Source organism: Amphiprion ocellaris, chromosome 24 (genome assembly GCF_022539595.1).
Source record: "Amphiprion ocellaris isolate individual 3 ecotype Okinawa chromosome 24, ASM2253959v1, whole genome shotgun sequence".
In the NCBI taxonomy this organism is placed as follows: Eukaryota; Metazoa; Chordata; class Actinopteri; family Pomacentridae; genus Amphiprion; species Amphiprion ocellaris.
Window position 1 is genome coordinate 5,428,458 of NC_072789.1, and position 24,556 is coordinate 5,453,013.

Sequence of the window (24,556 nt, forward strand, 5' to 3'; positions counted from 1 at the left end):
CAAACATGCATGTTAGAAATGTAAGTATCCTATTTAATCATTAACCCTTTGATGTACAACATGGGTTAAAAGTGACCCATATTCAGTAAAAAATAGGTATGTCTTGACCCATGTTGCACATCAAAGAGTCAAAAGAGGTACTTTCTTGTTTTATGTGCATGTTTGACCGAGATACATGCCAAAGAAATAGTAAAAAAGTGATGGCTTCATGACATATTTTGCTTTACAACAAAAAGCCGAATCCTGGTCGACAACCTGGCAGCCATTTACTTTACTATCGAGGTCAACTTAAAGGAATGGACAGGTGCTGCCTTCACCAACACACACATATACGCACCATCAACAAAAGCCTTCAGGCTACATATCAGCCGGACAGGTTAGAACAGGCAGCCGCTTACTTCATGGTTAAAATGACCCATACTGAGCGAGCACAGCATGTGTGTGTGTGCGTGATATGAGGTGGTGGGAGTGTGGGTGGAGCCAACAGGGGAGTCCAGCTTGGATTCCAGCCGCATTCCTGAGACAGAAAACGAGATGGGATGGATCTGTCCACCCCCACCTCCTGTCTTGCTTCTTTCTTCTTCTTCTCATCCTCCACCCAAACACACACAAACATTCGAGTCTGCCTGCTGAAGCTCATGTTAAACCACATGACAATACTGTCTGGGAAATTAAACACCTCCACAGAACTTAAAACCTTCCTGTGCGTTGATGTGTGTGTGCATAAAAATGTTGAGTTTATGCCGCTCATCCAAATTTAGATGTTTCAGTGGTTGAATCCAAATCAGACAAAGTAAATGTTTAAACTGATGGTAGACAAGTTCTACTGAGGACAAATTGTTAAAGTAGCTGAACAATTTACAAGTGGTGCATTCCAAAGTGCTGCAAGAATAATGGGAGGAGAACCCCGATAGTTTAAAGTGTCTGTTTTAGGGAGGATTGCTGGAAGCTTGATGGGGGACGCTGGTGGGATTCCAGATTTTTATTATTGTTCAAGAATCCGATGAAAAGAAAACCAAAGATGGATTGATCCTACTATCAGGGACTGTCTTTTTTTAGCTAAAGCCAGATATATTTTTTTCCTTTGTGCCGTAGAACTCCATGTCCTGCTACTGTACATAATACAAGAGTTCTGCCATTAATTCTACTTTTACAAAGATGCAACATTTTCACTCCGAATGTTTTGTCCACCTCCTTAAGACACATGAGAATTAAGATGGGCACCACGAAGCTTTGTAAAAGGGAAATTATTACTTTTTTAGTCTGCTGGTGCTTGCTTAGAGGAAGTGTGCAGTAAGTCATCTGTGACTTCTGCACATACACGACTGACTGAGCATGTGCGCTACTGCACTTGTAGTTGCTGCAGAGTCAGTTTTGTATAGAAATTTTCATAAAATGCACCCTAGCAGGACCCTTACATACTTGTAGGTACAAAAAATGTAACATTGGTCCTATTATATGACTTTCTAGCCTTCTTAGAGTCCCCTAGGAGGACTTTTTTCTATAGATTGTACTGCCTTTGTAGCAGAAACAAATGTTGGGATGACCATCTGTGGAGGGATTCATGTGGGCTTTGACACTCTTTGTGAGATGACGAAATTCATTTCACGCATACTCCAGTGAACCGCTCACTTGTGGATACAGAAAGTGTAACACTGGCCTTTCCTGTCTGCTTGGTGTTCACCAGACGTACCTTGTTCCATACATGTGCAGTAGGTTGTGTATTTGTGTTCTGCACGTGCACACTTCTGCCTAGCATGCATGCTACTGCCCTCGTGGTGGACGCAGATTTGAGGGTGCACAGAATTTAGCATAACACCGGCCTTATGCTACTTTCTTGTTCATTTGCAGTCTGTTTGCTGGAAAGACCAGCATCAAGTATTAGATGCATGTGCGCTGCTACTTAAGAAACATCGTCTCCGTGCAGATACAATTCTATAATTCTTTATCCAAAGCGACGTACATCTGAAAGTAGATACAACACAAGCAAAGAAAAAACCTCATCCACTTGGTCAAAAATTCACATCACATGGACCTGAGCGGACCTAGTAGCCTGTGAGTACCCATTTATGAGTCTTGGAAATCTTCCAGTTCTAAAAAAAATAATCATAATAGCAGATAGTAAAGTAACAATATCAGCCTGAGCCGCATCAAAATGGCCCCTGTAGTGAATCAGTAACTCTGATACACCATGAAAAATGAAACTGACGTCTCATGCTGGGATAAGCCAGCTGTGCAGAGGTTAGGAAAGAGCTGAGAATTAACTTCTCCTTCCCAAGTTCGCCTTTTTTTTATCCTTCTGACAACTATTTCTGCCTCTTTCTATCCCAGCACAACACTATGCATATTTTCCAAGAGACATTTTCGATGTGGTCAAGCCACATTAACCAGTTCTTATCTGTAAAAGGTCTACAACTCTCCAGCACTCCTACATGTTATTTAGGATTGCCTATAATTTAGCTCAAGAGCTGCTCCAGACTCACATTTTTATCGCTTACAAGATAATGGCAATCCCATAATATCATAATACGTCACAGTAATAGTATGGAGCAGAGGGGTTGATGATAGCGAGGATATATGGACGTTTCATGCGTCAGGATTGGTGTCAGAGTGGTTTGGAAGCTACACGTGCCGCCTATCTGGACGAATCAACAGTTTGGTCATTCACCTGCATTATCAGCAGGAGGATAAAAGCATCGCTGTCGCCCGCAAACAGAGCATTCCTCGAAGGACGCTGTGTTTATACTGCAGACTAAATATTTATCCCACGAGCCGAGAAGAACGGCTTATTCTGACTTTGGTACAGTTCTGATATGCTTCAGGCCAGGTGACCGTGCAGATGACACACATCCACGTTCATGCGCTGTGTATACAGTTATGCAAACATATACAGTACACTGTGTATCCGCGGGTGCTGCGGGTGCACATGCAGGCATGCATGCATAGCCCTGAAAAAATGAATATTGGAAATATCCGAGGAATCCAAATACACGCAGTCTCATAAACACAGATGAAGGGAATGTCCAAGCAGTATCACTTGTGCTCATTTGTTATTGCTATGGGAGTTCAGTTAAGTTCAGAGTCCAAGAAGTTTGCAATTTGTGTTGCGGCAAACTATATTAGGAACAATATGTGGATTTCCCAGACTCATTCTTGCATATCTCTCAAAGTATGCAGAAGAATTGCATTATAATGTGCTTTACAATGGGGTAGAATGTGTACAAAAACATAACTTTGAAAGAAAGAAGACACAGAAGAATGACAAATGAGTTAAAACACAAAGAAAGAAAAAGCAAGGTGCAGCAGAGAATGAGATATGACTCCAGGGAAAGGGGGAAAAAAGTGAAGGGCAGAGGTTGAAGGAAAATATTTCCATCTCGCCAAGCCCTCGGATCCTGTGTTTCTGAATAATACCGCATTTTTTAAGGTTTATCAGCTGCATTACTGTAAGGACGGAAAGCTACGTCCTACTCTAGCATCCAGAAACACCTGCAGATGTATGAGAAAGCTCGATTTGCATTGGAAACAAATGCAGCGGCGAGCTGATTATCATAAGAAGAATCCTACTGGCAGCTGAAGCCGTGGATGTGACTCTCAGCCATTCATTTCCTTATTAAAATCATGCCCTCGTTTCTGTATGTGGTGCATGTGATTGGACAGCCATAAAACTAGTCTCCACTTTTATTTTACTGATTGGGATTTCCAACCAGGATGCAAACTGATAGTTAGGTTGGAAAGTTTCCATAAAGCATCAGCTAATGGGGCGATTTAACAGCTATTACTAGATTACATTATTAAATCCACTGTGTAGAAATGGTCTTAACTGTTTTACCATAGACAAGACCACATTAACAGTCCTCGAAAATACATGTGAAAGCTTATTCTAAAACTTGCCCTTTACCCTGTTTCAGAATGTTTCAAATCTCTGGTGTGCACGAAGCCATAGAGACATTAATGAGCTCTAACTCTCACTAATATTAACACTGGTGGGGAAGTAGATGATACAAAAGAGTGGCTCTTGCTTTAGTTGTGCATATGTGCTCCAAGTTATCTGTTGCTGAGTGTTTTCGAGTTGAAGGCTTGATGAGAAAGCCAGTTTATCTTCCAACTTGCATCAAATTTTAATACTGGTAAGTGTCATTTTTCCATTCTCAGCATAGTCTGATAGATCTATAAAAACCTGGCAACATTAGAAATCAATGGCATGACACTGTAGCCACATTTTTTCAAGCTAGTGGGTCAATATGTAATGGCAGGACTTTTTGTAACATAGCTGACAGGTATCATAGTTGACATTTTTGCTGTTGTCAAGCCTAAAATCAACATGGCTGCCTATAGCCAAACACCACATGGCATTTTTAGAGAAAGATTCTTCTAAAATATTCTATATACAATTGAGGAAAATTGAAATTGAAAGTTATTCATAAAGATATTGTAGTAAAAAAATGGAAAATGTTTGGGTTAAATGTGATTTTAGTTCCACCATTGAACGTATAGGCAATGATGCAGACACCATCCCAGTTGCTAATAACATTAGCAATCGAAAACCCCAAATAAATCTGCAGGTAACTGATGGTTTCGAGAAGTAGCTCGTACAGCTGAGCATATCTTGTTATACTTAAAACCAACAGGAGAGTCTTGTTTGAGTGAGTTTATGTAAAAGACGTTCAAAATCTATCCAAACATCCAATTTCTAAATGTTCCAGAGCAGTTGCGAATAGATCTCAAACGTCCACGGTGGCAGATTCATGCACACCCAAAACTGCAAGCAAACACACACACATTCTCCGGCACACAAAGTGTTTGGATAAATGTGCCGAGAGAGAGATGCTATCCTTCAGCTGAACGACTGCTTGAGCCAACACTCGCACGTCACATCACTCAGTGAACATTTTATTCTATTATTCAAGCTATTCCAAAGCCTCCTTTTCAGGCGTCTCTGGAGATTTGCTCGGCGGAGAGAGAGCCTCCTCAACGGCTGCTACTTTAGTTTACTGAAGAGAAGGTCTAAACCCTCCACGTCAGGCAGAACTGTGTCAGCGACAAAAGAAAAGAAGACAAAGTGGAGAGGAGTTTTTTTGTTGTTGTTGCGGATCGGTTGATGTGATCCAGCAGGCGTGGAGCTGCCACTTTTCATTAAAGAAAAATGTCTGAATTTGTGGGAAGGAATGCATTCGATGCGTCTTTTCTTAAAATAATGTGTCTAATCTCACATCTGGAGGTCGTAACTCAAATTTGGGTTTTGATATTTTTAAGAAATAGTAAAAACACGTGCTGCTCTCTCGTTGCTCTCCATTTTTTCCCCATGATGACCCAGACGCTTTTGCCGTGGTGCTATGGCAACAAGTGCAGGCTATTTTCTGCTTTCCTGCTTGCAGAAAATGCATCACAAAAGCATAAAAATACCGAAATCTTTGCAACTATTTTCCCATGCTAGTTGTTTTCTCAAAAGTTGAACTCAGGGTTCATTTATTTAACATGCAGAACACTGTCAGACCTTGAACCACATGTGAAATATGATGGTTTATAGCTGAACCCAGGACATTATGGGGCTAAAAATGCACCATTACACTACATTAGCCCGTCATTGTTAACACTGACATGTGCATATACAAACACATGCGTGCACACACTGTCACAGAAACACACACGTCCTTGTTATTGTGCTGGCCGGCGCAGCGGGCCGAGCTGAGACTCCATGGCAACTGTTGTGGCAGAAAACATTAAGGAGGCATGGGAGGTTGGAGGACAGTGTGTGTGTGTGTGTGTGTGTGTGTGTGTGTGTGTGTGTGTGTGTGTGTGTGTGTGTGTGTGTGTGTGTGTGTGTGTGTGTGTGTGTGTGTGTGTGTGTGCACGTGCGTATTAAAGTGGAGGAGCTGGAGCTGAAAGACGACGTACGAACGTGGAGAAACACTACATTTTACGGACGACGATGCCGTTCGGTCGCACTTGAGGAACAAACGTCGTGTTTTTGTCGAGCTCCATGTGGAGTGTGCCATCATTGATTTATTAGAGAATCCAAATTTGATCAAATGCACAAAAGATGAACTGATTGTGCTACTTTTTAAAACATTTATTGCATCATTTAAACATTTTTATTTTTCAGTCCTTACGATGCAGAACTGTTCTTTCTAATAACAGCAAATATCTGTAAAATTTGATATCTGTTAACTTAAATACATCTAAAAAATACTGTAATCTTACGGTCAATCATCCTTTTTTTTAAAGTCAGCATGTAAATCAATATTTTTTATTGAGATTTTACTAGATATTATTTGTAATTAATTAATTTGGCAAAAAGTTATTATTTACTATTTTTAAATCTTTCATCCGAAATAAAAATTAAACAATATCTAATTTCCCTTGATGCCTGTTAATACACATATACAAAATATTAAACCATTTTTTTTGCATCTGTCTTTTTTCTTCATTTTTCTATAAGGGACAATAGTTTCTACAGTGTGTCTCCCTGTTTCTGTATGTTTATTGTTCAGATTCTCAATCATTGTTCAGAAAAAAACATTTCAAAATCACAAATCAACATTTTCAACTGAGAGAGTTTTCCTGTCATGCCTGCAAAGTTCATGCACCTACGTCTACCACAACTCAGATTTGATTAGTTTCAAGATGTTTGCATGCCTCAGAACTCAAGTCATCCAATATGGTGCCAATATATTGTATTGTTTTTACATTTTTTATCTGCAAGATCAAAAAATGAAGTCTAGATTCAGCCGTCCAGGCACAAGCATCCATAACGTAACATCAATTCCATGTGAGGTCAAATATAAATATATCTAGACTGTATTTTATCTTTAAACCAGTGATTTAATCTTTAACAATGTTTTTTTTTTTTTAAGTTTTTATATTATCTGCTGTGTAAAATTTCCATCTTTACTGTAACTAAAGCTGCAGATCAAGGCAGTGGAGCAGGAAGTACTTTTAAAAAGAATAAAGCGGAAATACTCAAACAAAGTAAACGTACTTAAGTATAGTACTTGATTAAATCTGTTTGGTGTATTTCCACTGCTGATAACATTTATCTTTAAAATACTCAGGTAACCCTTGAATAATACAAACATCATGTCAAGCTTCAGGTAGTTTTCCATCGCAGTAATAGGCTTCTAGCTTCTAATTTGATGTATTCTTTCAAAGCTCTTGGAAGGTAATCCCTGATAAGCGAATCTGTGGATTTAAAGACAACACAAGCAAAAGCGGCTAACAAAAGACACACAACCTCTCCATTTATGTCCGAAGTTGCTGACCCTGATGTGGAAACCCAGCAGGATTACTGAGGGATTCACAGGAAAGAAAGCTGCCAGCCAAGCAGTCAGGCAAACAAAGCTGAGAGAGCAGCAGGCAGAAAGATGGATGGATGATAGAGGAGGTGGAAGGTCAGCTCAGGAGGTATTTACATCAGCCGAGACACTGACAGATAAATATATACAGAGATGAGTGGAGAGATTGAGACAGACGTCAGTAACAAAAACCTGATTTCTTTTCCTTCCTTCCTTCTGTGATGACGTCAAGAAAAAAATGCCAACACAACACCTGCACACACTGAAATATCAAAAAACACACACTCCAAACTGTCCAAAGTGTTTGATGTGTCGGTTTGCTTCCATACTAAAGTGTGTCTGTCATTTTTATATAACTAGCATGCATGAACTCCAATTCTTTTGTGACTCAAGGTGAGCCCTTAAATCATTTTTTTGAGAGGTCGTTGCACATGTAGCAACCCATTCAGTCCTCTTAGGTGACAGAGTCAACAATGGAGGTTTCCAAAAGAGAATGTTTCAACTGGAACAAGACCAAAAACACATTTGCTGTCTCCAGTTGCTCGAGAAATATTTTCTCTATCTGTGTTTTAATAACAAATACTGTCATCTAGATGTCAACGGTGTGCTTTCCCGAAAAAATGCGGTGCATGCCGAACCAACTGCCGGAAATGACCCCCCTCTAAAACATAAAGAAACAAAAGCATTTGTATAAGAGAGTGAATGTTGACATGTGATAGCAAGAGGTTCTAAGTGTTTGGAGAGCTTGGCGCACCCACATGAACTGGGGGTAAATAAGAAAGTAGCTAGCAGCTGAAAAAACTCAGAAATACCTTGATAATGTCATAAATCAGAAAAAAAACAACAAAAAAAAACAAGTTTAATTTCTTGAATTATTGTTTATTTAAATTAGAAATGGGAATCAACATGTTCAACATTTGTCCCAGTGCCCACAGGTTGGGGAAACCTTAAAAAAACATTAAAAAATACTGCCAAAATTTTACTACTGAGACTTTAAATTTGTCACTGCCTGCAGTTCAATTGAAATGTGATTTCTGGTTGCTAATGGCATAACAGTTGTGCTGAGGTGCACTGATTTTTTTTTTTTTTAAAAATAGGATTTGATTGGTGCAAATGCTTTCTTTCTGGCATTAAAAAAAGACACGTATAGTAAAGCGACCAATAAAATATCGTGATATTGAGCTTAGATCTGGCTACATTTTCAGACAGAAACAAGCAAATGAATGCAGATAAATATTTCAAGGGCCATTCTAAAGTTAAAAATCTTTTATTTCTACAGTTTCTGGCAGATAAATGCCGTACATTTGGCAGTTATAGAAAATATGTCATACCTTTTAAACCCGCAGGTTTAAGGCTTCAGATGGTTTAATGAAGAAAATTGTGCAGTTTTGCATAAATTGTGATGCTTCCTCCAAATACCTCGGATGCAGCTACTTTCACATACTCAGCATAGCATTGGTAATAGCTCAGAGGAAAGAGCCCAGACTGAGGAGACAAGGTTAAAGTCCAGAAGCCAAGTCCTTCACTTAAGAAGCCAAAGGTCATGCACAGCAGATCTGTCATCATAGCAAACATTTCCAACAAGGGAGCACGCAAAAGACAAAAGATTTCAAACTGGCAAACGGTCAAACACGAGGAAATAAACAAGAAACCACTTGAGGAACGGCTGGAAAGCCGAAAGGCATGAAGCAACATAGACAATCTGGCAACTGACTGACGACCGGCAGGCAGTTTATATAGTGGCAGGACTGATTGGATGATTAGTGACAGGTGATGTGCAATACTGGAGGGAAAACAAACAAAGGGAGGAAGTCAAACAAACGGGGGATGCATGGAAGTGAGTGAATTCAAAATAAAATGGGAAATAACAAACAGAAACCCAAAACCGCCACAGTCTGTTTGGCGTATTTCCCAAATTACCCCCTCTGCATCGCCACTTCCATGCTGTTTTCACAATAAAAGTCTGCCACTATAAAGCTGGGATAGGCAGCACTTTTCTGGCATCATTGAGAAAAAAAAAATCCATAGAAACTGTGTAGCATTCAAGTGGTCTAAGAGGAAACTAGACTTGTACACCTACTGATGGCTTCATTTTCAGGCCATTTTAATTGGAGATTTTAACCAATCACAAGGTTTTTTGCCAGTTTGATGATTGGTGATGACTTCCTGCTTAAAGTGCCAATTTATGGGGAGTGGGAGTCGACACTTAATCATGTAGATGTCAACAGTTTAAGGAATCATCTACACCCCTTTCTAGAAAACATTAGACATAGTCATTTGATTGTAAAGTTTTGCATATTTGCAGGGACTCTTGCAAAAAACGTAGAGTTAAAAAAAAGTAGATGTTTACAAGAGAAAGAAATGCCACCAAGAAAGCTTGGGAGTAAGTTTTCTGTCCAGTTTGAAAGAGGCACAAAGCCCAAGTAAGGAAGTAGAAAAAAGGGTGAAGGCATGAGTCAGCATTCATGAGTCACTATTTGGTTAGGTATCAACCTGCCATCATGAAAAGCTGTCCCCAGAATGCTATTTTTTGCATTTGCATTTGATTGCACACTTTCATGCTGCTTCGAAAAAGTTCAGGTACCAAATACATTGGTTATATTGAGGAAAATAGCACAGTTTAGGTTAAAATACAACCCTTTCACTGTGCGTTTGAAGCTTCTCCTTAATTTTCTGAGCAACAAGGGCAATGAGTCCCACCCCATCTGATACATGATTGGCTGACTGAAAGAGGAAGTTATGTTGATTCTCATTCTTTGGGAACATAACGTTGCTGAACCTGACCAACCCCAGATCATAACCCTAACCCCCGCAGGCTGGTAGACACTAGCCATGATGACTGCATCAATTCATCTGCCACTCTTCTTACCCCGATACCCCCATGTATTTGTGATACGTCTGAAGAGAGAAAATCTGTTTACTTGAAAATAGTTTAGTTGTATAAAAATGAAATTTTTCAGAGCTGTACATGACAGGCAGTGTATATTTTTTTTTAAAAAATGTGTGAAGAAATAAGGTAGATCTGTTGCTAATTTGGCCACTCATCTGCCCTACTTAATAAATCTCCTAAATGTCTTCCAAAATATGCCTAATGCATCTTGCCTTGATTAATTTTGCAGCTCTGTGATGTCTATCTACCAGTTCTGTTTTGAATAAATTGCATAATGCCATCGTGGCAAATCTCTCGCACTGACTTAAGCATGCAGATAGTGTGCGTTTCTAAATTGCAACTTGAAGATACTATCACTTTTCAAATGCGTCCTCATGCATTTCACATTTCATGCAGCCCTCAGGTCAGGGCTGAACATTTCCACTCCACAACAAGCCCGACCTGCTAGCCGCTTCCAGCTAGTCGCTCTAATGGAGGTGGTATGGAGATGAAAGCTACACTAGAACCCTAAATGCTTTACTTCCATCCCCGCCTGCCCCATCTCTCCCTGTTCTCTCTGTCTATTGGCCCTCAGGACAGAGTATGGAGATTTAAGACAAGTGGGTTGGCCTGTTGATAGAAGCATCCAGATTGAATCCAGACCCATGCTGTCGTCACTTTGTGCAAGTGTGTGTGTCCTGTGTTTGGCGGATGTTGAGAGACCCTCTAAAAAAACCATCTTTTTCTGCTAGAAGAGGAGATCTGCACTCCGAAACCCTTTGACGGATATAATTTGTTAGTCGTGTTTGTTTGTGTGCGTGTTTGACTTCATTATTTACCTCCCAAGTGAAGGGGTGAACCCACATTGCGGGAAAATCACTGTCTTTTTTGCTCTCTCTCTCTTTTACACTCACACACACACATTCCCCAGTCGTGAGGTCATCCCCCAGAGCTGCTTTGTGCAGCTCCTGCTGTAAATTCGTTTATGTGTGCCCGGTTTTTACCACTGCCCCCCTCATCCTCGCCCTTTTCTTTCTCTTACACCCGTCCTTAGGGCCATCTTGTGAAACCTTGGGTCAAAGTTCAGCATCTGATCGAAGGAGAGATAGACCACAAGCTAATAAGCGGGCTGCAGTTAATTGAGTTTTGCACCTTTTTCTTTGTTTTTTAGGGGGTCAGATTTGATCAGTCCGCACTAGTTTAAGAGGTATCGAAGCATTTCTTTAAAGATTACGAATCGCAAATCTGCCTCAAGGGGTTTTAGAATCTATAGAGACTTGAGTTAGACAAGAAAAAAAAGGAGAGTTAACAGGAATCCATCTTTCATGATTCCATATGTGGAGAAACACAGCACAGACCACCAAATGACAAACTTTTGTTCAGTCAAACAATTGTCTACATATGAAGAGTATGACCAGAGGGGATGGCATGAAACTTCCTTAAAATAACTGCTGATGTAAAACAAGTAATATTGATAATGACTAGCAACTTTGGCTTGCTTCAGATGAAGAGTTTGGGAACACCTCAAATGCATGTATCCAGCTATGAGGCCACGAAAGTCCACCACAGTATTTTATACTGCTTAAGTTAGATTTAAAGCTACATAAAACTTCAGTTTTAAAAATATCATTGGTTGAGAACTTATCAGATGAGATAAGTGCATGCTTACTTCAGGTGAGAGTTGTTATATGAAAGCTATTTCTTTCCTATTAGGTCTATGTTAGCTAACATATCACAAAACGACATTGTCATTGATTAAAAGACAGCTCATGTCGGTATCAGTGCAAGTAACAGTAGGCCTGAGAAACACTACAAAGCCAAATGTACAAATTTACCAAATTACTTTCCTGTATAACTAAACTGCTTTCTAAAGTGACATATCACAAATTCATTTTCAATATATATCCATATATTTGTGATTTATTTTATTGCTTTAGTGTTGTTACTATTCAGCCAGCCAATCATATATTAGGTAATGCAGGACCCCGGTAACCCAGAAAATGGAAGAGAAGCTTCTAGCATGTTGTGAAAGGATCATATTTACCTGAAATCGTGCTATTTTCAGAAACCTTGCAAAGCAAGTTTGGTGCCTAAACTTAACTGAGCTCTTAACATGTAGCTAAGGGGGTTCAAAGCAGAATGGTCTAATCCACAATCCAAATATAGCATTGCAGTTAGACCATTCTTGAAAACACTAAACTTTGAACACATTTTTCTCCAAAACTAAAGAAAATGTCTTGACCACTGTGCTTCCAAACCCTTCAGTTATCCTTGAGAAACCAAAGTCTGACATTTTCCCCAAACCTAAACAAGCAGCCAGCAAAAACCAAACAAAACTTAAGTCCAAGAATAATGGACCCACATGGGATGATCTCCCAGTTGTTGACTTACAAATAACCTTAGTTGAATTTTCACATCTAATCCTGTAGATTTAAGGATTATTGATGCTCTACTCGGGACTGAAGGACACCATCCCTGGGCTCCACTATTTTTTATTGAGAATAATGAACTTTATGATAATCCATAGAAAAAATGGTGGACTTACCATCAAGTTTCACATTTCAATTACAAAGAAACAAATGAAGGCAAAGCTAAGAAATGTTTGCACAGTTTTCTCAAAATACCCCAAAATGAGCATTTGTCGCCTGATTTTGACAGTTTTACTACACGAGACAGGAAATGTGATTTTTTTTTTTTTTTTTTTTAAATATCAGGTTGTATCAAGTACACCAGGTGCCATCCAAGCTGGGAATGACTTTTGCAGGACTGAAAGTAACTGCTTATGCAATATCACATCTGCAATTGCAATTTGAAGGGGTGATGCACCTTCTTTGAACGCCGTGATTGGGGTCACACGATCTGCACATGCATTACATCACACGTGATGTTTTTAAGCAGCAATTTGCTAACATGTGAATACCGTCTCCAGCTGTTCTTATACTTAGATAAGATTCCTGACTTCCTGCTTACGTTTTTCGCCCCGCATCCTCTATCTTTGTCTTGCGCCATCTATTTTTGCGAGTGTTTATTAAACAGATCGAAGGCCTCGCAGGATTTTTCTCTGTCATTTACTGGATCGTCTTAAAGCACTTTAACAGAATACTTTCCACTCCGTGCAGTGATTTCACAACTCAGGCATTCGGCTTTTGGAAGGAGGGTGCCGTACCTCCAGAGTAAACGATGTAAACATTAGCGGCTCGCAAATCCATATACCATATAGCGCTGGAATTATAGCCCGTAAAAGAATAGTCTTATGCTCATTTAAAGCGGGGGATTTGCTGTTTTTTGCCATTGAGAGTAGGTGCAGAGGATTGGAGGCCAATTAGGAGTGCATTGAGAAATAGGATCCAAGAAATTTTTGCTGCTTTCTCTCTAGATCAGCATTTAAAAGTGGGGATGTGATATATCAACACAAACGGGCCCCGGCCAAATTCAACAGTGGAAACTCCGGAGCGTGCTTTGAAATTGATATACGATCATACGCGGCCTCATTTCGGCATCGTTTTAACAATTTCAAGATGATACGAGGAGCTGCGGGGATGAGTGAGGCTTCGCTTTGCAGTTCTGCCATGCAGTAGGAGCTGATTCCTGCCAATTAAAACATGCACTATCTGTACTTTAAAGTCCTCGCCCCTTCAGCCTCCCTTCCTTCTATCACAGGTTTTCTGAATGTATGTAAGTGTGAATCAGGGGACCATTGAAACACCATTTTAGGAGACAATAGGCTCCTCCTACAGGCCCATAAAACACAGCTCCTAACCTCACCACTGTTTTTAAAGCAAAAACAAGCACTTACATCACTTTTGTATTTTTCTCCTCCCCTCTATAGTTCCTCTACATCATCAGCAAGGATGTATCTCGATTTTCACACCTAGTTTTCTTTTCTTTCTGCAGGTTTTTATGTCACATTCCGGATGATGACAGATTTATTACAGTTATTTGCTTGCACACTGAGAAATAAGAGTTCTTGTAATAAACATGTGTGATATATTCACAAAAACATACTTTCCCCTACATATACTAAATGTACAGAGATCCAAAGTAAGCAAGAACTTGTGCAGGAAAGACAAAGCTTATATTTAGATAAACAGAATTGTATTTAAACAAGGAGATAAATAATAGTAGAGATAATATAGGCAGAAAATTATTATTTTCATGAAAAAACATGTATAAATATCTAACTTTGATGCACAGAGATGAGCTTCACGGAGGTGAATAAAAAGACAAAAGGCGACTTCAAAACACTAAGATAACAGAAAAGAGACAATAAGAAGAGTTATACAATTAAAACAAAAATTGCTGGTATTATAAGCAACTTAATATTATAGCAATTTTCAATACTAAGAAATGAACTTTTTACAAACTTTTTTTGAACCGCCAACAGTTATTTCACAAATTTCCACCTTTTATTTTGTTAATTTATAGACAACACATTTTTAAAAATTAATAATATAGTTATTCTGGAGATATTTGCTGTTATTGTTAGTTTTTTTAAATCCAATTTTTGAATGTTACAATATTCAATGTCTTTTTTTTTTCTTTTCTTGCACTCTTGCTTTCCTCAGGAACAGCGTGAATGACACACATGCTACTATTTAAAGCTTATTCTTGGCGTTTTGGCTAATTGTCTACACTATACACAAAAAATTCATACACAGATTTTGACATTAGAAGGACATTTTTCAATTTAACAGCTGAAAATAAGTAGATTTACAGATGTTTCGGTGAGGGATAAGACTTAATTTTCAAGAATTTTAACAGGATATTTGTGACTTCCTTTTCAGAAACAGATGAAACACAGATGCAAAAATATTTGGGATTCAGACACGATTTTTTCTTTAACGCTGAATCATTTGTTTAGCTATTTTGTAGTAAGCTTTCCTCCTGCCAAATGACTTGCAGCTGCAGATGAACTAATTACAACCCGTGTTCCTCCCCATTCCAAACTCATGCAACTCAGGAGATATGTATGCAGATAGAAGTGTGTGTTGTACCTGCACTATGCATGCCAGGATACACTCCTCCTCCACTCTGGTTCTGAAGCCATTTCTCTCAGTGACTTAATGTCTAACTCATACGTCAGCCTTTACATAACACAATCCATCATAATGGCCCAAATCGGAGTCAAACTCCACCTTCTGTTCCAGTTTCATTCAATCCAAAGAGGGTTTTTTTTCCCTCTCTACACACCTCAGACGTTTAAAGCACAATTTAAAAACCTCATTTAAACCAGATCCGATAAGCAGCCGCAGCCTTTTCTGTGCTGGAACAGGTTTCCTTTCTCTTGTAACTTTATAGCTGTGTGTGTGTTGATGATTCCTGGGTGAGATACGCACCACGACAACTGGTTCAAGTCAGTCTTTAGGAGTTTTCCTGTTATCGCCAACCTTAACAGAAGTGTTGCATTCTTTAAAGAGTCACCTGATAAACAGTCCAGTGTGTGTCTCTATAAAATTAGAGAAAAGAACCCGGTGTCTTCCTCAGTGAAAGTGCTCCTGCAGGGCAAAGCGAATGGTTTTCATTACCTCTCGTGTGTGCATGTCCTTGATAAAACAGGGTTGTGCTCTATTTGTTTTGCATTAGTTCTGTTTTTTTAATGAAGCTTGATCCAAGTGGAGTCTTTTGACACCGATTGCCCAACAACTGCTTCCACATCAAGTGTTTCACAAAGCCAGACAAAGCCGTCCCCTCCCAGTTCGAATCACCCCAGCCTTCCATGATCATAAAAGCATATTTGAAAAAGAAAGGGAACGCTCATAAATTTAAAAAAAAAAAAAAAAAAAAAAAAAACAACCTCTGATTGTTACAATGGAAGCAGTCGATCACGGTTTTGGTTCTGTGGTGCGTCTGGTAAATTCTCTCCGCTCTGATTTATTTCCTATTGTAATTAGGCCTATTTGTCACTGCTGTTGGAAACCTTGCATCTCCAAAATATCAACTCCCAGAAGCCAGAGTAAATATTTTTTGACCACCAGGCATTTCTGGTTATTTCCAGCGAGGACGGTTGAAATTACTCAGCTCTCCGTACATTCAGTTCTTTTAAAAAAGCCTTTAAATCTAATTGGTTCCAATGAAAATATCTGATTTTACTTCATTTTTACAGCCTTGATACAACATTTATCATAAAAACTGTGAAGTTATGGCTTATAGAATTCTGTCATAGCCCCCCTCACCCACTGCAATAACAGCTCCAGCTCTGAACAAACTACAGACTCCCCATATGAGGCTTCTTCAGTCAAATCTTATCAACTGTGCAGCTCCATTTGTGGGTCACTGACATGAAAACATTTGAGCAGCCCTGCTGTTGATAATCAAAAGCTTCTTCCACTGCTGGTCCTCCTCCTCCTCCTCCTCCTTCAGTGCCCCGCCCATCCTTCTCTTACCCTTTCTGTGTCAATTACTCAGAGAAACTTTAAGTAGTGGGTGAGTTTGTCTTCAAAATAAAAGCATATCTACTTTTCTGAACAATTTTGCTCTCAGTGGCTAAAAAGAGCTACTGTACATGAACATTACGCACATGTATGCACTTAAAATGTATTATGCAAGCATAATAATAGAGCCAAGTTAAAGAAACGGGGTATTTTCGTGGCTTTGAAGTAATAAAATGTATGTTTTGGTGAATGTAGTTCGATTTACATGAGAAGATGAGGCAAAAAATATATATATATATTGACTAAGCATGTTAAAAGTGCCAAAAGTGGGTTTTGCATTATTAATGCTGTGTCTAATTTGCTGTGAGACGAACAAGAAATTGTTGTGTGTGTGGTGAGTCATGTTAGAATTATTATTTTTAAGAATTTATTGAACACAAATGAGTTTGTTTCAGTGAAACATCGGTGTTACTATGTATTATGGCATCTGAGTGGTCACACTGAATTTACCTCCAAATTGACATTTTATTCTGAAAATCTCCTTTCCATGATTAGTACTCACTGCTGCCGTCTTCACATTCCTCTCTCTGCCTCTCCTCGTTTTGGTTCAGCATCTGTCTTCACCGGAGTCCACGGGGCGCGCAGTATGGATCTGTTACGCATTGCGCGCTATGGTGTCCTTTCTGGCACAGATGCTTCTCTGACACGCGTTTCTGCCTGGTGGAGAAACATCAACTCTTAAAACAGATTCTGCCGTGACTCATAGCTTTTTTTTTTCTTTTAAAAGCTCTCAGTTTGTCTTTCATGTAGAAGAAGGAGAAGCAGTGGTTCGCGGAGACTTTTTTTAACGCTCCGTTCCGAGGCGCACAGACTTTTTCTTTGGACTTATAGGAAACATTTATTGCAACTACATTTTTGGGTGTTTTAACTATATGTGGATACTTATTCGGGACGATGGGAGACTCCGTGTTCCTCGACAGGCAAAATTCCTATCTTGTAAGTACTCGTTTTATTATCATAGTGGCTCTAATGTGCACAGATAAGATTTGAAGGCTTACAGTGAGAGCGCACACGGTGCGTTTTTGTCGAGAACAGAGAGAAGTTTGTTTATTTCTTGCGAGAATCTGACTCAAAGACAATTTTGCAGACATAAATCAAAACATATTGTTACTCTGCATATGCTTAAAACGTGTCACTGCAGAATTTCTATTACTTTATCTATTTTTTGGCATCGTCAACCTCCTTTATACTGTTTCTGGATGTGCATCCAGCCATTTCAATATTAGTGACTCTGAAGCTGAAATTTGAAACTGAGCACAAAAAAGGGGCCTCAACATGCAAAAACTTCCTGTGATGGAACGTTTTAAGTGACATGTGGTGCACAGAGCGCACACACGCAAGACCGCACATGTTTCCTGGTTTTGGCAGAGGAGGCTGTAGCTGCGAGACGAGAACGACGCGGAAAAACCTGTCACCTGCTCGATGCGGAGAGCCACAGGTGTTGTGCTTGACACTCTACACCTCAAAGCACAGTGGCCAGATGAAGGCAAAACACACAGATGTGGGTCAAGGCCGCGAGGACCCATGAGGGTTCTGATGAGAACTGCTCTCAAACTGAAACCCTCTGCGTTTTTCTCAGCTCATATTTGACTATTTGGCACATTTCTGGCAAAGATTGCAAAGCTTTCAAGCTCTTGGGAAGCAGAACAGGTTCACTTCAATGTGGGAACTGAGCTAGTTTGTGCAATAGACAGATTTAAACCCCATCATCCACCACTGCCTCTCCTCCTCCTCCTCTCTGGTGGTGAGGAATCCTCTCCAGCGGTCTGTCTGCTCTTTATGAGCAACGTTTCTGTGGCTGGAAGCTCCTCATAAACCTACGAGCATTGATTGGAAAACAATACAATTTTCTTTGGCTCAGCTGGCACCATGCTGTGGGCTGGATTAGTGCTTTGTAGCCGGGTTGTGTGGTGTGAAAGCTGTTGCCACTTGGCTCCGCAGTAATGGCTCTAAAACTCATCCAACATGGGCTGATGAGGCTTCACTGCACTGACCAAATTGCTCTCCGTGTAATTCTCTACAACAGCGCTTGTCGTCTCTCCAGCGAAATTAAATTTGATGTATCGTGGCTGTTATTTGTTTATTGGAATTCTGGCCTGCTTTTGTGAACACTGCGGTTGAAAATCACACCGACAGCTCGATGAGTGGCCGATCTAATAGCTTTTCATCACGATAAAGCCACAATGGTGCCTGGTACCTCTGTGTGTTTGAAGAAGAAGTGGTGCCAAAAAAGATTGTGGTCTGAACACAGGCAAGTTTATTTGCCTCGAACCGTTAGGGTTGGGTGAAGAGCTCAGTTAAGGTAATCTGATAAGTATCGGCTCCCTTAGGGGCATCCTGTAGAAGCAAAACTTATAAAAACAACAGACTTCTGTGGTGAATCTGAAGTGCACCTCCCCAGATATGTAACTGTGGTTAATCTGCTAAGTAGAAACATGGTGTTGACGTGACATATTGATATGCTTCTGTGGGAGAAAATGTTAAAATGCAACAGATTGTCATTGAATCTGGTTTGGTTGTAATGCAAAAGCTGGTGAAGTTTGCATCAATGTCTTCTCTTTTTTTCCCCAAGTTTTCTGCAATTCTGCATAATTCTGGCAAAAAATAATACATAAAGAAACTCAACACAGTAAAACAGAAACACCACTGCTAGCTTTGCATTGGCCACTTACACAGCCTTGATTTATACTAGAAGTCCATTTATACGATAAACTAACCAGTTGGGGAAGACATTAAGGGGCACAACAAGGAAACACTACACTACTTATGTAGATTTTCTGTTCTGCTTGGCTTTGAAACCCCCCAAAATCAAAAGCAGTCAAAGGAAAAGGCTTGTTATACGGGCACCTGGGCTACTTAGCTTAGCCCTCTTCCACTGTGGCCTGGAGCCAATAAGCTGCAAAAAAGGATGGATTTGTCTTTTGTGAAGGGCAGAGTGGTGACAGGACCATTTGTTAAGAAATTGCAGGGCCTCAAACAATGATTATTTTCAGCATGAGTCATGCTTTTGGTTATTTTCTTGATCAACAAGTGAAGATTACCCATTTCAATTGTTCGTTTTCTCTAAATAACAGTTCCAAACCTCTCAAAATATGAAAAAAAACAGAAAATATTCACATTTTATGAGCTGATACCAGTTGTTTTTTGGCATTTATGTAAAAACAGCAACAAATCATCGAAATAATTGCACAGGACAACTAGACTTAACACCGTGACCAGCCCTTGTTATGTTTTTTTTGTCATTTAACTGAGACATATTTTTGTACACTCAAGCGTTTTTCAACAGCTGTGTGTCATTTTCACCAAAGGAAATCTCAAAAATGGTCTAACAAAACCAGAAACCTATGCTTTCATATTTTGATTCTTCTGTTAAGTAAGGATTTTGAGTTAAATTCTTCATTTCAGGATAACTTCATGGACAGTTTCAGATCTAAGTTTGTAAGTATTTGATGATTATTGCAGTAAAATGGTTAAACTTCTAATCAATAAGTCAACATTATGGCTTCTCTGTGGCGTCTCATGAGTCAACATGAAGGAAGTTCTCCTCAGATTGACGCTACAAGAGCTACGTGTCACTGTGATTCGCCGAAACATCCCATTTTGAGCAAATTTTCCCCTTTTGCCTTGAGACAGGGGATTTTTCTGATCGCTGTTCGGTTCCTCCGTCCACCCTGTGCATGAGGACACACTATAAATATCTTGGTTTTCTGAGGTCATACGAACAAATCTGGCACCGGTTCTGTTGATACTCCACGTTTCATGAGCATGCAGTAAAAATGTAGTAAAGTAATCCAACAAAGTAAGTCTGGAGTGCGGCACGACAACTTAGCCAAACTATAAAAGCGAATACAGTTTGCATCGGAAAATGTGTATCAACAGAAGTTAATCTACATTGTGGAGGCTTTATAAGGTAAGAAATTCACTCAAGAGAGCATCACTTGATTGTAAACATATTAAATCTTTCCTTTGGAAACCTTAAACTGGCACTTTATTACAAAAAACACTCGGTAACTGCTTCAGAGTTATGTCCTGACAGTGTGTAAATCTTCAACACTTGGTACAAGAAGGCCTTTAAAATACGACAGACGGAGTTTCAAATGAAATCAGTATTAATGGGGGATTGATGATAAACAAATGTGGGCTTTTTCGTCAGTAGATAAATATTTCTACCACAATGGAGGGACGGAGGTGACCGACAGCGAGCCAGAAAGCAAATGAGAGCGATGTGCAGCAGCACCTCGCGGTTGCCAGTGCGTAAACGTTTAATCCCCCCCTCGAGGCGAGCCGTGCATTTGTTCCACTTGCACTAGTGCGCGATGTGTTCTGCTTATGGCGTCGAGACATTGTGCTAATGGAATACCATCAGGGGATAACGCCCTGGACTGATCACTCGACTCGTATCTTGGAAGGAATTTTCGTCTCCGGCATTGCAGATTACAGATTTATTCGGAGGATTATACACGGCTTTGAGTCAACAGAAGCAAGATTCATCACCTAGAAAAGCCTTAAAAATGTCAGGAGGTGCAAATAATTCCTAATGGTTTATCAGCCCCCCCAAAAAGGGAAAGATACCAGAATAGGCTGATGTGTGATTCAAAATCAGTAGCAGTTGTCTTTAATATTAGCATGACAAACCTATTGTAGCAGGATTGAACAGAACTTAATCTAGTCAACAGAAGTTAAGCCAGTCACAGTCAGAGCTGTGAACAGAAAGCATTTGCTTCCTAATGTGCTGTATGTGTTGAATTGCATTTTACAAGTGAAGCATTTGCTCGGTTTCGGAAAACAATACTGTGACTGTACAGCCTTGGCAGACACTCTGTCAAGGCCAATTCATTGTGTCCACATCCTTTTAAATGTGATTTACGTAATTACATTCATCACACAATATACATACATGTCGGTCTGCTATGAAAACGGTGGCACAGCCTCTCACTTTAAACACTTGAGCCTTTCATGGATGTTTCTGACAGACTGGCTGTGACTTTTCTACAGGATGTAGCAGCTACTTACACACTGGGCCGTAGCACCGTGTCAATGACTATTCCTGAGGTTTTCCAAGTGCTATGGAATAACCTGATGGAGTTTCTAACCTTCACATTTCAAGCATATTGGACAGACAGAACACAGCATTTCTGGAGGAATTTCTCCTCTAGTTGGGAATCATAAATGGGAAGTATGGACACATGAAAGCACCTCCAATGTCTAGAAGCGACTGCTTCAATTACAACTTTTTTGATGACGTTTCTCAAACAGCGTCCCCACAAAACAAGTGTTTGCATTGAGCACCTTTTGTTTTCTGATATACAGAAGATTGATTTAGCCTTTAAATGTTGTACTTTAAATGCGCATTCTTTCTAATGACCAGCAGGGGGCGACTCCTCTGGTTGCAAAAAGAAGTCCAATTGTATAGAAGCCTTTGAGAAAATGATCCAACTTCTCATTACATTTGTTACATCAGTTGCTTTGTATTTAAATCTTTTTTTTTCCATCTTTAAGTTACATCAAATTTTATGTATTTGAAAGCCTACTTTGCAGTAAAACTGATTCAGATTGTAAAGGAAAACGCTGCTGAAACTGATGGAGATGCCATTAGTTTTGCAGGTATTTGATCATGAACCAAAGCATTGGACAATTTATCATCTTGACTTGACAATCCCACAACCTTGTGGTTTGGGATATCTGATAGTTGTGGATACATTTTACAAAAGCCAAAAACGCCATAGTGGATCATGAAAACCAGAGTTCATCTCAGTTCATCATCTGACTGTTTGTCTGAACCAGCTGCACAAAGGAATTAATCTCATCTTGTGTCACAACTGCTTGTTCAGCAAATCAGACTGATTTAGCTTCAGCAGATGACCCATTTATTTCACAACTAATCAAAATGTGATTCAACACATGGGTTCAGGCAGGAAATGTAAGTCATGTATACCACATGAGATAACTGTCAGTTGATTCAGACACTAATGACATTTGAATGCTGTGTTTTATTTAACTAGTTTCTGCAGATACTGTCCTTCAAGAGCAACAACAAAAGATGGTTTTCACTCTCTGATTAGTGTTCTACAGTTGCAGGTCGAGCTGTCGGTCATGTGAACCATGAACGCCGTCTGGATGTCACATCATGACAGCAGACAAACCCACGAACAAGGAAGTTTTAGAGTTTTGAGTGAGCTAATCCTGGCCGGCAGCCAACCAGCACTGATGGGTTGCCAATAGGCGAATAATGATCGTCTTTGTCTTGAAAACTTGTTTTGTGTTTACAAGTGTTGGCAAATGGTTGCAAGTTGTACACTTTCTAATTGAAATGAAGGGTTTGTTGAAGAATGATGTGTCTTTTTGGCAGATTGGCGCTTTTAAAACGAAGAAAGTTGAGACTGGAGAGGCTTGTGGATGGTGAAAATCCAACTGCACTGGAAGGAAAGTGGTCCCATTGCTGTGTTTGAAGAGTAATACAAAGGAAGCACTGATGGAATGATTGATTATCCTCCTCCTGTCTTTGTGTTTGAGTCTCTCTCATCACTGACCAAATAATAATTAAAAAAAAAAAAACAAAAACCAAAAACAGCTCCATCTTCATTTAACCATCCTGGGACACTTGTCACACTTGTTTAGACAAGAATCAAACATTTGTCTCCAATTTTCCTCCCTTTTGCAACTTTCTACAACATTTCCAGGCTCCGTAAATTCTCTGTTCACCTCCTCCTTTGCTTGTTGGACTAAATAATACAGAGAGCAAACATTTTATCTCACTGCTCTCCTTTTACCTGCTGATGTGTGACCTTGTTCTGGTGCAGTAGGTGTTTGTTTTAGTCCCCTGCCACTCCCAGTACAAACAGCTCGAAAAAGTCACAAAGCCTCCACTCTGATGGCTAATTGAAAGACAGAACGGGGAAAGAGAATATTTGCAAGTGCATCCTCGGGTGTTGCAACGGCTGTCATGAGCAGCTGACCTCATGTGTGTCTGTATTTGTGTGTGTGTGTGTAGGTGAATGGCATCAACCATCCATGCAGCTCCTTCAGCAGTTTATTGACATTGATCACAAGCTTTCCAAAGCACACCCTGACCCGGGAGGAGAGCTTAGCGAGAGTGGACATTTTGTTCGCGGTTAGTAGGAATGCACCCTGAATGAACTGAAGCCTGTCAGTTTCATTTTGGAGTGAAATCGTTTCTTTCCCTGCAAAATCCTACTTCCAGGTCAGGTTTTGTTATATACTCAAGCCCTCTTATCATGTCTGCCATGTGCTGACACTCGTGTTCTTGTATATTCATTAACCTGAAGCTTTTCTCCACTGTCAGATGTGCAGGAAAAGCTAAAAAAACTGCCTCTTTGCGTTCCACCGCTGTCGCTTTGACAACGCCGTCCGTCCGTCGTTTTTCTTTCTAGACCCTGTCAGGGAAAGGCACTTGTTTTATTATCAACAGCGAAGGAGGAGTCCGCCGCCCTCCTTCAAGACTTGTCTTTTTATGGAGACGGACGAAGGGCCTGCGGGGAGAAAACAGCGGAGGAAACGCAGAAGAGAAACTTCTGGCAAGATCTGATCCACCGTTTGTGGAGGCAGATGTGCTCCCAGAGACTGAGCGAAATATGCGCTCGAGAGGTTTTAAGGCGCTTGATTTACGCCTCTCGCCTCTCGCTTTCTTCCTCGCTTCACCCAGAGGTGTTTCTTCCGCCTTAAGGAGTTGGTCAGTAGGCGAAAGCGAAGCATGTTTCCTGGCTGTTTGCGCAGCAGCAACTCGGGCACGATGTGAAGACGTATTACATCACAATTAGGGAATTTTAAAGCGCCATAACAGCATGTTTTCATTGATTTGCCAGCGCCGCGAAATGGTGTAATGCACTGGAATGGAAGGCAGAGCTATTTATCCGGGGCTTTATGAGTTATTAAGAGTTTTCATGCTCGCAAAGCAGAGCTAGACGCTAAATAATAAGAACAGATTGTGCCATCCCGCACGG

At 40.1% G+C, this 24,556-nt stretch overlaps 2 protein-coding genes across 4 annotated transcripts in view; one reads left to right on the forward strand and one right to left on the reverse strand.

Moving 5' to 3' along the window:
* Positions 1 to 17,141, reverse strand: part of LOC111571708 (male-specific lethal 3 homolog) — a 49,580-nt gene extending 32,439 nt beyond the window's left edge. Inside the window, exon 1 of the mRNA XM_055008399.1 lies at positions 17,098 to 17,141. The gene's annotated coding sequence lies outside the window, so the exon portion shown is untranslated. The remainder of the gene's footprint in view (positions 1 to 17,097) is intronic.
* The window catches only part of LOC111571705 (rho GTPase-activating protein 6), an 82,974-nt gene that overhangs the window by 19,225 nt on the left and 39,193 nt on the right, over positions 1 to 24,556 (forward strand). The window contains exon 1 of one of the 3 annotated variants that reach the window (XM_023275002.3): positions 17,144 to 17,531. The exons of the other annotated variants lie outside the window; for them this stretch is intronic. Coding sequence (XP_023130770.2) covers positions 17,490 to 17,531 — 42 coding nt within the window. The 5' untranslated portion in view covers positions 17,144 to 17,489. Of the gene's footprint in view, positions 1 to 17,143; positions 17,532 to 24,556 lie in introns of those variants that run through there. 3 annotated transcript variants of the gene reach the window in all.